Source organism: Podarcis cretensis (assembly GCF_951804945.1).
Source record: "Podarcis cretensis genome assembly, chromosome: 3".
Classification (NCBI taxonomy): domain Eukaryota; kingdom Metazoa; phylum Chordata; class Lepidosauria; order Squamata; family Lacertidae; genus Podarcis; species Podarcis cretensis.
In genome coordinates this window covers 65575127-65591263 of record NC_137172.1, presented here as the reverse complement: position 1 = coordinate 65591263, position 16137 = coordinate 65575127, and the positions used below count along the sequence as shown (strand labels likewise).

Sequence of the window (16137 nt, the reverse complement as noted above, 5' to 3'; positions counted from 1 at the left end):
ACCTTATTTCATTGTCCTAAACATCTATCCAATCATCTCTTGAAGTGGGTGCCAAATAGTTTTTTTGAATTTTCAGAGCCAATAAGTATATTTCTGTATTTGTTTTGCCTTGCCCTGCTCATGATTGCCTGCTTTAATTCAGCATGATTACTCACTGAAATATGATGACATTGCTAATATACTGAGCTCTGCCCCTTTTCAATATGCTAGATCCATATACAAAACTTAGCCCTGTCCTTTCTCCCTTTTTTGGATTAACAATAACATAAGCCGGCTCTCCAGAAAGTGTTTTGTTAGGACACAGTTTATTGTATTAAAAGGAAACTCAGAAATCTGGGAAGACCTTTTGGATGCCAAGAACCTCTCTTGTTCTTTCTCTTTTTTGGAAGGACTGCCATTGGTTTTGAGAAAAGAGCTTCAGGAAAAATATTATTCAAGTGAGATAATTTCTGTCTCACCAAAGAGTAATTTTCTTTTGACATCAAATGTATCTATCGGAACTCCCTGCTGTCTTCATTACTAACATCAGTGCATGTGGCTTAATTTATTCTCCCTGATGTTGCAAATTCTTTTCTTCAACCCAAATGCAGAAGTTTGAAAGGCAAAAATAAACTTAATTTGTGGTAAGTTCTCTGGAATGTTAGTTTTCAGTCCCTAGGAATGTTTGGCCATGGAGAATCGTCCTTTCTTCAGACAGTGGAGGTTGGAAAGGGTGGTCCCTCAGAAGCATGCCAGGCTTGTAATTCCATTGGGTGGTGTCCTGCATTAGTCATACTCAGAGTAGACCCATTAATTTCAATGGGTGGAAGTCAACTAATTCCTAGTCAGAGTGCCTCACTGAAATCAATGAATCTAAGTCATGTTGATTCACTTCCAACAGGTCTATATTGTGTAGGACTAACATTGCATACCATCCAATGGAATTAATGTTGGGCATCACCCATTATTCACACATAACACTGTTCTCAGGGCTGCAGTCCTATACTGTGAGTAAACTCCAATGAATTCATTGGGGCACACTTCTAAACAGGCATTACACAGCTTAGCTCAGTTAGTTAGAGCATGGTGCTGATAACATCCAGGTTGCAGGTTGAACCCCCTATGGGGCAGATGCACATTCCTGCATTGCAGAGGGTGTGTGGACTGGATAATCCCCAGGGTACCTTCCAACTTTATGATTCTATGTATAGGATTGTACTGTCAGTAAGGTTTCACAATGACAAACCCAATAGTGTGGATTTGGGAATATTTCCCTTAAGGCTGCTAGCTGATGTTTTTATTTCAAAGGTGGTAATTTCAACTATCCATGTACAGTATTTATCTACCTACATGTATAACAACAACAACAACAACAACAACAATTTTATACAACAACAACAACAACAACAACAACAACAACAACAACAACAACAACAACAACAACAACAACAACAATTTTATTATTTATAACCCACCCATCTGGCTGGGCTTCCCCAGCCACTCTGGGCAGCTTAAAGCATATGTATGCATGATGTCCTTTCCTTTTAAAGCAAAATCTTTGTTTTCAGGTGTGAATTTGGTTTTGATATACTTACTATTTTTTGTTTGCAATTGTCGTTACATTCCTTGAATGCATCCGATGGTATGAATGCGACTGGCTGAACAGGATGTGATTTCGTTCTTTCAGCAGAAGTATACTGATGTACCAGGGAATCTGGTTCTCTTTGATGTGGCATATTATATTCCATGGGGTCAGTGGAAAAAACCAAATACTTGTTCTTCTTAGTATCGGAAATACTTTCTTTTTGCTGTGCAAAAAGCAAACACAAAAGTATTGAAATGAATTTATGCCAGCAAAAGGTGGATGTTCATAATATTGTTTCCATCGTTCATTCCATTTTCACCCATTGCTTGCATAAGTTATTCATAGGACTTGTATGTTCCATTCCCACTTGTTCAAATGGCAACCCTAGATGTATAGTGCGTGCGTGTGTGTGTGTGTGTGAGAGAGAGAGAGTGCGAGAGAAAGAGAGAGCGCAAAGATGTTCAAGTGAGTGCTACACTAGGCCTGCATATATTGTGATCCACTAGGCTGAATGTTACCTATCCACGGTTCTGTGTTCTACCAGGGAGTCAGGGACTTGATGAACTTCCTGCTTCTGCTCTTTGCTTAGGACAAGGGATATGTGTGTGTGTGAAGCACCACAATATTCAGCTGGCAGGCTACATTCAGCTTGGTGGGTCACACATTAAACAATTAACATTATAATGCAAATCTGTCCCCACACACCCCTCCTGTATCAATTGTGCATGACTGGATTGCAAGTTGTGGCCAACAGTGTCTTTTCTTAGTCCCAGAGTTTCCAGGACGTCATAGAAGAGCAGTTCTATTTAACAAGGCAGAGTGAAAGTCCTGATGGTTATTATTAGCAAGTTTAATTCAGGATTGCTCTTAATTTACCACTGTATCCAATCCACAATACATATTTTGAAAATGTCCTTCGAGGTGTCTTTGGCCCCCTCAATATTTGTTGGCAGGAGGGCTACCCACCCTCAAGATGGAGAGGATGGAGGAGGCTGAGCGCAAAGCCAAGTGTGTGAGAGGAGGAGCTGAACCCACTCTGCGCTTGGTTTCCTCCCAAGAATGTCACATAGTGCACATGGTGTGTGCACATGATGTCGCACACTGGGCGCATGACATCACACACAAGCAAGGCATGAAGTGCACATGACATAACACATGCATGACACGTGCTGGGCCCCCTCAGTCTTGGACACAAGTAAATCAATTTAGGAGGGCTACTTCAACGACACAATTATTATTTCCCCAGTACCATCAGTGCTTTACAAAGCATTGTAAGTCCATGGACATATACCAGACTGCCTGTCTTCTATACTGCATGAAGTGAGAAGGACAGAAGAGAGACAAAGGTAATAAAGGGATATATATAGTAACATGCTGTTACACACACACACTTATACAGTCCATACTTCCAGACACCTTCTTTTAGGTTTCTGGTAAGCATCTGAATATAGAAATATAGGAACCAATTACTTGACACCTTCCTAGCATATCACTGCAAGGTCAGGAAGGACAGAAATTTTGATTGGGCAGGAACTAAGCAACTGGCTCTGTTTATGTTGCTTACCAAGGAGATTGGGTGTAGTGCCATCAGATCACACATGCTTTGCATGCAGAGGGTTCCAGGTTCAATCCCTGGCATCTCCAAGTAAGCCAAGAAAAGATTCCTGCTGGAGACTCTGTAGAGCCATTGCTAGTCAGTGTTAACTGACGGCAGCTTCCTAAAGGCAGCATGGGAGGATGGTTCAAACAATTCAAAGGGACTGTAATATTATTTTAATCAAACATCTAGAGCATTTCAGGTCTGGTGTTTGTTTGCCTGAAGGGAAATGGTTTTCAAGCCTTGTGGATTTATTACACATTTTGGGGAAATGGTTGGAAAATGCATTTGCGTGTTGAGGTCCCCAATCCACCCCCCAAAATAACTCACAACGGACACGTAATTTTTGTTTAAGATTTTTGGCATGATTTTGGCCACAACTTTATTAAAATACAAACTGTGAGTGGTTGTTTAGGCATTGGTTAAGACTATCTGTCCCCCCGCCTGGGGACAGAACTGACTTCCGGGCACCACCGAAAGACAGTGCGGGGGAAAGCAAGTCGGGGAAGAATTGGAGCTGAGACACAGACCCTCAACTCTCACCCGCCTGCTCCCCGAAGGCTTGCCGGCCCTAGTCCCATTCCAGGGATTGGACGAAAAGATGGCAAGCCCCAGGATTCCTTTAACGGAATTCCCTTTCCGCAGCAACCATGGAGGGGCAGGCCCAGCCTATCCTGAACCCCTCCATGGAGGGGTAGGCCCAGCCTATCCTAACCCCTCCTCCACCAGATTTATAACCAATGCCTAACCACAACCTTACAAGTTGTGACGATTTGCTACGCAGTAGGCAAAAACCACCCAGCCAGCCAATTTGCCAGGTGGAAAAATTCCTACCAGGCCCCTGCTCAAAGGCAGACGACCCCATGACAGGCATAGCAAGGTCAACGCAACAAACCCCTTATTCTAGGGCGGGTGGGCGGGTGATCCGTTGCACGCAGCAAAAGAGAAAGTACAAGGCTGTGTGCAGAGTATTTAAACCTTTTACCCCTCCCACCAAAATTGCAACATAACTTTTGCCCCAGCAACTCGGCAATCCAATCAATGCCCCCCGGCCATCTTGGAGAACTTAACCAGCAACAAAGGGGTGGCTCAGTAGACCCCACCGCAACACGTGCTCTCCCTGAAGGAGAACACGCTTTATCAGAAAAAGGCAACCTTTGTCTCTTTCCCGCCCATTTCTGCTCCTTCTGCTTTTTCTATACAGATGCACACATAGCACAGAACTGAACAAGTTCTCTCTTTTTTACTGTTTGTCTTTTGTTTACTTTATTCTTTTGCACCTGTGCGTGTGTCTCTGTGTGTGTGTGTGTGTATGTTTTAAGGAAATAACTATTTTGGGGGTTGCCATATGGACTCAGAGGACTCCAGCCATGGAATCTTCCTTGAAATGGGACAGAAATAGCTGCCTTCAAATAAACTGTGTAACTAAACACAGATGGCTGTTTCATGAAGACACAGCACTTTATAAGGTAGACAGGACCACACCCACACACAGTGAATCTCCCCTGTTCCAGTTTCATTGAAGATAGCACATCCTGTGAAAGCAAACTTTGCTGATCACTGGCTTAGAGAAACATCATGTAGCCCCATGAATCATCACCATGAAAAAAGTTTCCATGCCCTGTAGTTTATAAAACCCTAGACATGGTTTAAGGTGGATAAACCTGAAATCTGACCTGGCTCTTGTGTGTTCATTTCAAGTTTGGAGATTTTCCCCTCTATCCCCTAATTGTCAATGGTGCAGTTAATATATTCTGGTAGTCAGATTACTTTTTTAAAAATAGCTAACCCAGTTTTGGAATATTGAGGAACATTTCTTAATTAGGGAAAAAGAACATGCTACAGAAATTATAGGAGGCACACACAACTGATCTCTCTTGGTCTGAATGAAAGAGAAACCTATGGCTTTGGAGCAAAGAGCATCACAAAAGTCCTGATGACATAGGTGAGAATCAGAAATTCAGCTGGTAACAAAAAAATATGTACAGTACAGAAATACAGCTGTATGAAAAATGTATGATGAACTGTGCAAGCTAACATCTGATGCACATAGGATGCCCAGCCCAATCTAGCTGTGAAGGCAAAATATTCCATAAAATGCTGATAATTCTACTGGATTGTATAGTGAGCTATGAAATTAAGGAAAGTAATAAATAAGTAAAACAATTACACTCCAATTACCTATTATAGATATTGTAGCTGTGACCTGTGAGTGATTGTGAACTTAATTGCAGTAAGTAACTCTTAATAAGATAATATCCAATGTTACTAATGGTCAGAGTAGACCTACTTAAACCTTTGAGTTTATGTAACTTAGGCTCATTGAGTTCACGTTGAGTCTACTCTGAATATTACTGGCATTGGCTATCACCGATAACTTTCTAAACCATTTGGTTTTACTTGGTTCAATGCTTGCTTTCTAATAAAAAGGTAATCTTGCTGCAACCAGATGTAATGGATCTTGTAATTGTACAAAGGAAATCATTTTTAGATGTTTCAACAAAAATACTAAAATGTCTAAAAGTAATTGAGCAAGCATTATTTGCACAGCTGTTTCGTTCTCCTTTTCCCAGAATATTTTGGCTCTATTAGAAAAGCTGGATGTAGTGGATAAAGTCACCTGTAGATTCAACACAGAACCAGCAACTCCCATGCATGTGTTTTATATATATATATATAGAGAGAGAGAGAGAGCGCGCACTTCCTATAGCCACAGCCGCCCTTGCATAGCCATCCTTATATTTACAATGACCTCTGACTTAAACAGAAAACCCCAGTCTGTATATAGTACATGATATTGCAAATTTCCTTCCAAATTTAACAAGTAGGATTTAAGCAATTCTGTGTAAAAATCTACTAAAATGCATCCGATTTTTGTTCTCACTTGTAGGGGCAAACTTTCCATGCCTAATTTGCTGCTAACTTCAGATTTGCCAGTTGATTGAAGAGATACAGCTGACAGCAATGAGGTTTCTTTATTTGGATCTCTATTTACTTCATGAGTTCCTGAAAGAATTGAAGAACAGAAATATAATTGACAAAATCTGTTAAAACCAAATGTAGTACAGGAGGGTGAATAGTGTGTGTGTTTTTTAATTACCAGAGACATGTGCTCCCTATATCTTGGAGCATCTTTTTTATTTTTTATTTACTTGGTTTACTATTTCTCTGCCTGGGTACTTTAGATCGCTCAACGTTATCCTGATGTCAGTCAGCAACTTGCAGCTCCTCAGTGTTCCTACAGCAGAGGTGGGAAACCTGTGGCCCTCCAGATTTTGCTGGACTCCAATTCCTATCATGTCAATGTTCAGAGATGATGGGAATTGTAGTCCAGCAATACACAGGGCAGCATTCAATTAACTTATCCTGCCAGCACAAGGATTTCTGTTTAGGCAGTGGGACTTTCCCCTCTGTTCTCCCCCTGTGTGCACCCTCCCCAAATCTGCTCCAGAAGGTTGAGAGAACCTCTAGAACAGATTTAGGGGGCACACTGCGGGGAGGAGGGGGGAAATGTTCCATGGCACAAGCAGAAAACCTTGCGCCAATGGAACATTCTCGTAGAGCTGCTTTGAATGCAACCCATCACTGTTCCACAGTGATAAAGTTAAATCTTAAACGTCGTCAAGCATTTCAGAGGGAATAGAGACAATGGACGGGAAGCTTTTTAACATGTTTTCTTAAACAAAATTCTCTGATTGGGACAATTGAACGTTAGCTCTTTTTGAGCACAGGCTTTCTGAGTGGCTTGTCTCCTATTAAATTGCCATTACTCACTTCCAACAAAAGAGAGCTGTTCAGCTCTTTCTGGTTTAAATCAGTTGGTTTTATTCATTGATTTTGGGACAGGATTAGTGGAACGGATTGATCGGGAACGCCAAAAATGAGAGAGGTATCCTCGTATGAGGAATATTACTTTTCACACACATTAAATCAAATTAACCCTTGTTCCTTTCGATCGGTAAAGAGGATGGCCAGATGCAGCCAAGGAAAACACTTTCAGTCATTTCCATGGCTGTTTTAATTGGCAAAGCCTGCATGTCAGATTACTCTGTAATCCATACAAGAATGTTGTTGGGAAAAGATGAAGCATGCCTGACTTATCAGCCATATTCATCCTGGTTTCCTCAGAACATTGCAGCTGCAATGGACTGAAACTGGCAGCTCTTGGAGCGTTCTCAGACCAAGGACCACAAAAAGGTCTCTCTCATAATCACATCCTTACGGAAATGTCTCGAAATGCAGGCACACCTTGATCCACCATAATGAGGAGAGGCAAACCATGAATTTGAAAAGAAAGGGGGGAAAGGCTGGCTTGGATTTGGATGCACTTCAATGAAATGGTTAGTTCCTAATTAATCTTACATGTTAACTGAACTGGAGCCAAGTACACTTTAAAGTTGTGAAGTCTGGCACCCAAACTGTTCCAAGGCCAGGAAAGGGTAGTCACCGGAGATTGGTATTATGAAGGGCACTGGGTTGCCAGCTACTGAGTGAGCCCTGGAAATCCTGGCACAGTCCCACTTGCCTTTAGTGCATTCATCTGACATTTAAAAAACCCTCATTTTTCAAGTTCTTCTGCATACAGTCAAGATACAGGCAAGACACAGGCAAGATACTTTTTTATATAATGAAAGCAGAAAATTTTGAGAGCCATGGTGTATACCGGATTCTTTGTGCATCACACAAAAGCATGGAGCAGATGTTTTAAATGGTTTCAAAAGGGCAGCTGCCAGAGAAAGGTGGTCTGTCATGTTTTGGGGGCAATTTTTCTTCTAGCCAATGTCAAAAATGAAAGTTTGTGTTAGCATGGAGAAAATGTATTGTTAACAGCTTACACATGAACAAATTTCATGTACAGTGACTGATTCTGTGTGGTTACAGATAGGTAGCCGTGTTGGTCTGCCATAGTCAAAACAAAATAAAAAAATTCCTTCCAGTAGCACCTTAAAGACCAACTAAGTTAGTTCTTGGTATGAGCTTTCGTGTGCATGCACACTTCTCCAGATACACATCTGAAGATACACATCTGTGTATCTGAAGAAGTGTGCATGCACACGAAAGCTCATACCAAGAACTAACTTAGTTGGTCTTTAAGGTGCTACTGGAAGGAATTTTTTTATTTTGTTTTGATTCTGTGTGGGATTATCTGACATAGTAGTGATGTAGCATGTGTAGCCTTAAAGAAAGGCAGTATCTGTCCATTTTTATTTGAAGGCAAACATATATTGTTAGAAATCAGTGGTTTCCAAGATTCCTGGGTTTCCTCCTTATTAGTGGTCCCTCAATACAAAGATCTATAATGAATATGATGAACAAGATTCCTTTTCCTTGATGTCCTGCATGGAACTTGATGATCTGAAATAAGATCCCTTTAAAATAAAGAGTCTACCTTAAAATAAGGGTTGTCTGGAAACTCTTTTTGTCATGACCCAAAGTAAGGTAAGGGGTGTGCTACTGATGCTTTGATTTACTTAGTCATCTTCCCAGTACTTTACAGTTCCAGAAACTTTCCAGCCTTGTCATCCACACACTGTTTTGGAAAATAACATAGAAGCATCATTTAGAATAGGATTTTCCAAACTTTCTAAAGTTTACAAAGCCTTTATGGGGTTTTTTTTGAGGACCCACTGACTTGCTGTTAGGTAACTCCTTCATGTTGCAGATTTATTCCTTCTAAAATGAAGTTTTGGGGCGTTGAAGATTTCCCCTTTTTCAGATGCTAAAGCTCCAAAGAGTCCCTGGGTCTTGAACTGTCAATTTGGCAAAGCTAGTAGTTGTGCATTTAATACGGGGGCGGGGGGGGGGGGACAAAATATCTTTCAAACAACGATGGAACCAGCTTGTCCCTGAGCTCTTATTGTTATTACATTTTGACCACACAATGCTTTCTCAGTCAGAGATCTCTGTGGATTACTTGGGCAGGCATTTTACAACCTATCACTCAGAGGCTGAAACTGCTGCCATTTCACCTTTTGACTTTTTCACTCAAACAATTAAAAAAGCATATTCTTTCATGATTCTTTGCAGATTATTTTAAGTGAGTCCAAAGTTGTCTTTCTGTCCCCGCTGCAGTGGCAACAAAGATGCATTGTAAAGCAGAACTGTTTGCTTGACACCAGACCTGTTCAAAAAAGAGGAAACGCTAACCTTTTCCCCCACTCAATTGCTGTAAATGTTTCACCTTATGAAAGCAGTATACAAAAGTGCTTAGGAATCATTTTTAAAAAAATGGGGGGGGGAGAAATAGAACCCCGATCAATACCTATCTGTCGTCCTCTTTGCAACAACTCCCCTATCCTCAAGGTAACAGTCTGGGGCAGGTATATGACCAAAACACTTTTTTAGTTCTGCCCTAAATGTGTTTTAATTCTCTTACTTTTCAAGAAATATATCAAAGAACCTTAGAGAGTTAATGAGAGAAAGGTTCATTTAGTCCAGCATCCATTTCTCACAGTGGCCATCCAGATGCTGATGGGGAGATGCAGAAACAGGACATCTGTGATGCTGCATACTTCCTACCTGTGAACCCCAGCAACTGATATTCAGAGGCAGATCTTCTCCAACTGTAGCAGGAGAGTGATTCATAAAGTATGAATAATCATTTTTTTAAAACTGTGTTCCCTTATTTTCAAAGGAGTAATGCATTTCCCTGTATTTTTCCTTTGAGTTTGCAGCTAGTCCGACAAAGGGCAGCAGAGCCACCATGGGGCTGAGGCCACCAGGACAGTTGTACTGGACTCAAACACAGCTCCTAGTAAAGTTCTGTGGAATGTATGGTGTGAGAACATATCTCCAGAGGCCTCTGCAAGAGCCCTAGGTCATGGTCTTATGTTAGCTACATACCTGCGAGTAAGGGACGTGGGTGGCGCTGTGGTCTAAACCACAGAGCCTCTTGGACTTGCCAATCAGAAGGTCAGCGGTTCGAATCTGCACAACGGGGTGAGCTCCTGTTGCTCTGTCCCAGCTCCTGCCTACCTAGCAGTTCGAAAGCATGCCAGTGCAAGTAGATAAATAGGTACTGATGTGGCGGGAAGGTAAATGGCATTTCCGTGTGCTCTGGTTTCCATCACAGGGTTCCCTTGCGCCAGAAGTGGTTTAGTCATGCTGGCCACATGACCCAGAAAGCTTTCTGTGGACAAACGCTGGCTCACTCGGCCTGAAAGCAATATGAGCGCTGCAACCCCATAGTCGCTTTTGACTGGACTTAACCGTCCAGGGGTCCTTTACCTTTACATACCTGCAGTGGAATGAAGCGGTTGAATGGACTGCAAGTCTCCATGCTGCAGGTAAAGGGTGCCATTTTTTAATTCTCCTGTATGCAAAAAAAACAAACAAGCAAGCAACTCACTGCCAGTAAAAAAATTATTGATGAAACATCACGTGATGTCTCTGCAAACAAATCAGAAGGAATACTAAATAAATATCCATTATCATCTAACCTCCCCACAAACTTTGTATAAACAAATCAGGATGTATGTTCAATAAATGAGTCACCTGGAAGTGACCTAAGCCAGTTTCAGTCTCAGCTCCTCATTTATACAATGGGAATGATGCTACCTTCCTTTCCAAACGGAGGTACTGCATTTTCAAATTTCAAGTACTATCTAAACGATAAATATTGCTGCAGCAGAGCAGAGTGCCCAGTATGGCACTTCTCAGCTCTTTGGTACAATGGCTCATCCAAGCCAGGGCAGTCCGCAGATGAGGCAGCAGCAGGAGTCCTTCAAGTGGAACCCTGAATGGCTGAACTCAAAGGATAGATGGGAGTCAAAAGGAACAGGGTGGGAAAGAACAGAGATTCCAGCTACAATAACAATGCAATTCTGTGCTTAGTTAATTTTGGCAGTAAGAATATGGTAATAAGTTTTGTTATGTTGATGTGATGCCACTGAAAATCAACACACTTAGGGCTGTTTCCCATACTGCGTCATGGGAATGCTCCCATAATTCAATCCTATGTCTGAAAGTTTTTAACATGGTAAGTTATTATGCATGCATAATCCCCTGGGGGAAAAATGTGCATGCATGCTAAGAATGTGTAACTGGATTAGTGCTTGAATAACTTTTATTGTACTAATCTGTATACCACAGCAGTACAAACTGGATCAGTAAGTACCACGTCTGCCCCTAGAAGTAGCTACATGTTTAAAGTTTGACTTTCTTGTCTCCTAAGAACAGAGTATAGAAAGCAGCCTTAATAAGGGATATGAAATGGTGATTTTAGAGAGAAAGTAATAGAAAGCAACATGGTAAATCCTATGATTTATCACATCTCACCTAGCAAAGTGATGTGTGGGGATACCTCAGCTAGAGTGCTGCTTAAAGAGCCACCCTTCAGAAAATCTGTTTGTGAAAAAGTATCCTAGCCTCTTTTTCATATCAGCAAAATGTATCCTGGGGCTGCATAGACACCACAAGGAATACTGGGTGATATTCAGCAGACCTGCTAAAATCAAATTCCTTAAGGCCATTGGATTCAATGTGTCTGCTCTGAGTATGTCTAATATTGGGTCTACCCCATTATTGGTGCTGTCTTCCAAAGGCCCAGCTGAGAAGCAGAGCCAATCAGAAATAGCACTTGGGTTGTGATGTTCATGGAGTATATTGCAGGGTATGGTAAATAGCACATTATTATATCCCCTCAGCTTAAGCCAATCATACAGGATGTGAGCACTTGTTCAGTTGTTTTCACAAATGATGTTCCTATATGCTTTTAAGCAGGCTTGTATGCTATGTGATTTACATTGTTATGAATTGGAGTGGGCAGACTCTCTACAATCTCTACATTCACTGACGCATCATAATTTGAAAAATTCATAAATTTCTGAATTTAGCAAGGGCTGGGAATGACGCCAGCTAACTTCCTCACGGGGCCAGTCTGGTGGTGGTGGGTTGATGCTGACGGCCAACAATGGTGCTGATGGCCCCTCAGTGGAAGCCATCAACCAGGCAGAATGCTCTGGCAGGCACAGAGGGCAGTTGCCAGGGTAACGGGGTGTGTGATGTCACCACAGGAAGAGAGAGTGTCCTTTTACAGCAGAGGTTTGGGGAACAGGGGTTTCTGGGAAGAACGAGCAGGAAGTGGGCAGAATTCCATGTGGGGATTGAAGGACAGCAGTCTTGTTGGCTGATGCCTCTGAGTCTAATGCTGTGCTGCTGGGGAGGGCAAGCCCCCTCTTGGGATGTAAATGCTGTGAACTCCCTCTCTTTAAAATTCAGGTGTAAATATATGGAAACAAGCCATATTTCTAAGACACTGCAGACTCCATTGTGCCTTGGTTTTCCAATGGAAACACAACCCTGAGTGCCCAGAAGGCCCCTTGAGTCTTGCTACTGTTCAGCAGAGATTGTTTTTTTAGGGTGGTTTCTGTGACCAGCTGATCACCAATATTACAGAACAAGCATCAAAAGCAAGTTTGGAAGAGCAAGTCTTCTTATGGAATACATGCTTTTGTTAGGTGGCTTTATATTTCTAAAACAGTGACTGGGATTAGCAGCTACGAGTGGCTGGTTAGCATGTTTTTTGGGGGTGCATTGCACATATGCTTTTTAGGAAAGTGCAACTTTTTTTTTAGCCCTTGAGATATTTAACACTATTTATAATGCTGTACATTTTAGCATGCAGAGCAGCCAGGAACATTCTTGGGGCTTCTGCTGCGATACTGACCTGCCAGGCCGCCAGCTTTCTGTGGGCAACATATTTTTTCAACTGCAGTTCCTTTGAAAAGGACAGGCAAATATGCACATGTAGTTTACATACTTTCTGTGGTTTGCATATTCTGTGGCTAAAAATATCCAAACCCCTTTTAGCCCACCTTCGGAATCAGACTTGAAATTAGACTGGGATGCAGAATCCAGTTCTTGTGAGTGTTTCATCCTTCTTTGCATCTGGAAAAAAAATTGAAAGCGAAGGAAACCTTAGGCTTCAAGCATCTGACTTTGAGTTAACATTCTTGTCTCTGTTAAAGAGCAACAGCTCCATATGTCTCTATAAAAGGAGAAATGCACAAAAGTTTGGACAGGGCATGAGAACACTTATTAAATCCAATACTTGGTCAGGGAATCTTAAAGAAAATATTGTTTGATCTTGGATCCTTGCACCATTGAAAGAAGCAGACGCTTGTGGATTGTTGGCAGCTTAGCTTAGCTTGCTCATACTTTGCTATTCTAACTTTCTCAACATAAAAGGGTGCAAACAGACTTTAGCCGAACTGGAATGAGAGTGGGTGGCCAGTCAGACAAACCCCAATTCCCAGCACTGCAAGCTTGGACAAATGAGTAGGGTGTGGGACAAGTTGTAGATTTTCATTGCATTTGAGCTGGCAGAGTATGGTGCAAATCAGAAGAAAGGCACAGATGAATATGGAACTGGAGCAAAATGTTATGGAGTTCTAGGAAAACATCTCACAGACATTTATTTGGTAAGTTTTCAAGTCTGGCATAGAGGTCCACGTTTATCACAGAGCAAAGCCTCATGCAGGGTTGAACTAAAACATTTTGCTGCCTGAGGTAGGGAAGCAAATTATGCTCTTGTCCAAGCTCCAACCAATTTATTTTGACATCTCAAGCAAAAAAACACACACAAAAAACAAAAAAAACCCCACAAGCACCTCTCCCCACTCCCTGACAATAAAAATATAATAATAAATTGAATAATTAGCAATTTGCTGCCTTTTCATGACACCCCAAATCAGCAGTCTGAGGCAAATGGTCTCATTCTAGTAGCTGGGCTGGCCATGTTCTCATAAAGGATGGGAGATATCTGTCATTAACAATTTGCAGTCAGTATTCCTTCTTTGTTGGAATGTTCCTAGTTCACTGATGGCTTGAGGTAACAGCTTGCTAATAAGTTTTTTTAAAAAAGTATTTCCTGATGGAGAAAGGACTTGGTCACATCAGAACAGGTTCCTGATCAAACAACATGTAGCAGCAGCTCTGAATGTAGGGTTTTTTTTTATCTCCTAAGAATATAATTCAATGTAAACTTACTCGAAAGTTCCATTGAATTAACTGGGCCTTACTTCATAGTAGACATCTATAGAAAGGTCATTTTTATCCATTGTGATATACAGGCAGCAACCATTTTGCATGGGGGTTCAATTCCTGGCCCCTGTGCCAGTCGGTAGAGGGCACATGAGCCCCGTTATACCCTGTTCTGTCCCCATTCCACCCCCTGCCCTCTTCCGGGTCAAAAATGACCTGCACATTGGTGGTCATGTATCAATCAGAAGCGTGGAAAATGGTAGGCGTCTGTATTGTAAATAGAAAACAAAGCCTTCCAGCTCATGAGCCAATGACATCACATTTCAGATGATCTAGCAGGGCCAAGCCAGAGATGCCTGCACTCAAATCTATCTCAGGAGCATACTTCTATGGTTACTACTGGTTGCTAAGTTCTATAACTTGAACTGGGATCTAGTGCCTGAAGCACAGAATGCAGAGAATACTGTTGTGTTGACCAAGAAAAGGCAGAAGACCAGAAAGCCAGGTTCCTACTGTTGCTCCTATGATCCAGAAGGTTAATGTTTCCATCACAAAGGCTGAGGTTGTACACTCCTGTTGCTTCTACTGCCAGGCCAGCAATCTATAATTGGCTCAATAACATTCTTTTTGTTTGTTTCTCTGAGCTTCCCTAGGAAATACTTGAAAAAGGCAGTTCAAAACAACAACAAACAAATGGGTGAAATGTTTGCCCCTTCCCATGCCAGTCTCACCATTTCTAAACAAAACACCAAGTCTTTTAGATGGGAAAAAATGGTAACAGGAAGCTGGGAAGATACAAGAGAGGTATTGTTTGCCTCTCCTTAAATTGAAATTATGCCCTTGTGTACATTGCACAGTCAGAAGTATCACTTCCTGCAGAAATGTGTGTGATTGGTATCCTCGTCCAATTCAAGATGCAGAAGAAAGAACAAATAACATGCAGCTTTGTGGGAGATGACAGGTCATTCCAGAAGCAGCGAAGACTAGTTAGGCAGAGGAAACCATAACCCCTAGATCCAAATCTGAAGGAGTCTCAGCCTGACTCAATATGCAGAGACTTTAGTAGGATCAGTAGGGTAGGGTTTATGCTCAGACCATAAGGCTCCTAATTGAGAGCCCAGTCGCAGTGCTGCCCACCCTGTATCAGTATCTAAAGGTAATATATGTTTAATAACTCAGGCAGACAACGATCTGGATTAAAAAATGGCCACAACTTTATTGATTACAGAATGTAGGTGGAATTTTGGCTCAGGCACTGGTTGTAGCCATTCCAGCCTCCTACTGGAGGGCTAGAACCAATGCAGGGTTGTGCCAGGATTGTGGCCTCTCCAAGCGTTAATCTACTGAGTTGGCCGTCCTAAGGCCATTCCTGGAAGCCCTATGGACCATCCGTCACATGCTTGGCTTCACGACAGGAACATCCACTGAGACTCCTTTAATGGGGTACCCTGAAAACGCCGCTGGATCATACTGGGTGATGCACCACTTCACCCCACGATTGAAGACTAGGATTCCACCCAATGCCTTAACCACCATAGTTGTGATGATTTGCTACGAGGAAGGCAAAACCTCCAGACCAGCCAATTCGTCTACAGGGGAAATTCTTTCCCGGCTCCGAATATGGCATCCATCTGCGACCACAGCAAGGTCAGGAGAAACAGGGGAAGCAAAATAAGGTTAAACTGCGAATGAAAGGAATTGAGGGTTGTTAAAGCAGCAACCTGAAAGGCAGAAAACATTTTAGAACAAAATGAAATTGACCTGGAAAATAAAGAAGATGAATGATAAGGGGTGGGGGGTGGGTTGCTTCTCTGCCAACTGTGTTGAGACCGGACAGGGCTGCCAGCTTTTATGCCTGGCCGGCTGCAAGAGTAAGCATGCAGTCAATGTCTTCTCAGCCTGTGAGGCACACCCACTAGGCAGGCCACTGATTGGCCCATTTGAGATGCTGCAGGAGACGGGAACTTGAGCCGGATGTCCAGGAGGACAGAGG

At 42.1% G+C, this 16137-nt stretch overlaps 1 protein-coding gene across 1 annotated transcript in view; it reads right to left on the bottom strand.

The window, feature by feature from the left end:
- The window catches only part of LOC307213007 (uncharacterized protein), a 108682-nt gene that overhangs the window by 52142 nt on the left and 40403 nt on the right, over nt 1–16137 (bottom strand). Inside the window, exons 8-11 of the mRNA XM_079970627.1 lie at nt 12977–13049; nt 10399–10473; nt 6046–6167; nt 1575–1787 (exon numbers count right to left, since the gene is read on the bottom strand). Coding sequence (XP_079826753.1) covers nt 1575–1787; nt 6046–6167; nt 10399–10473; nt 12977–13049 — 483 coding nt within the window. The remainder of the gene's footprint in view (nt 1–1574; nt 1788–6045; nt 6168–10398; nt 10474–12976; nt 13050–16137) is intronic.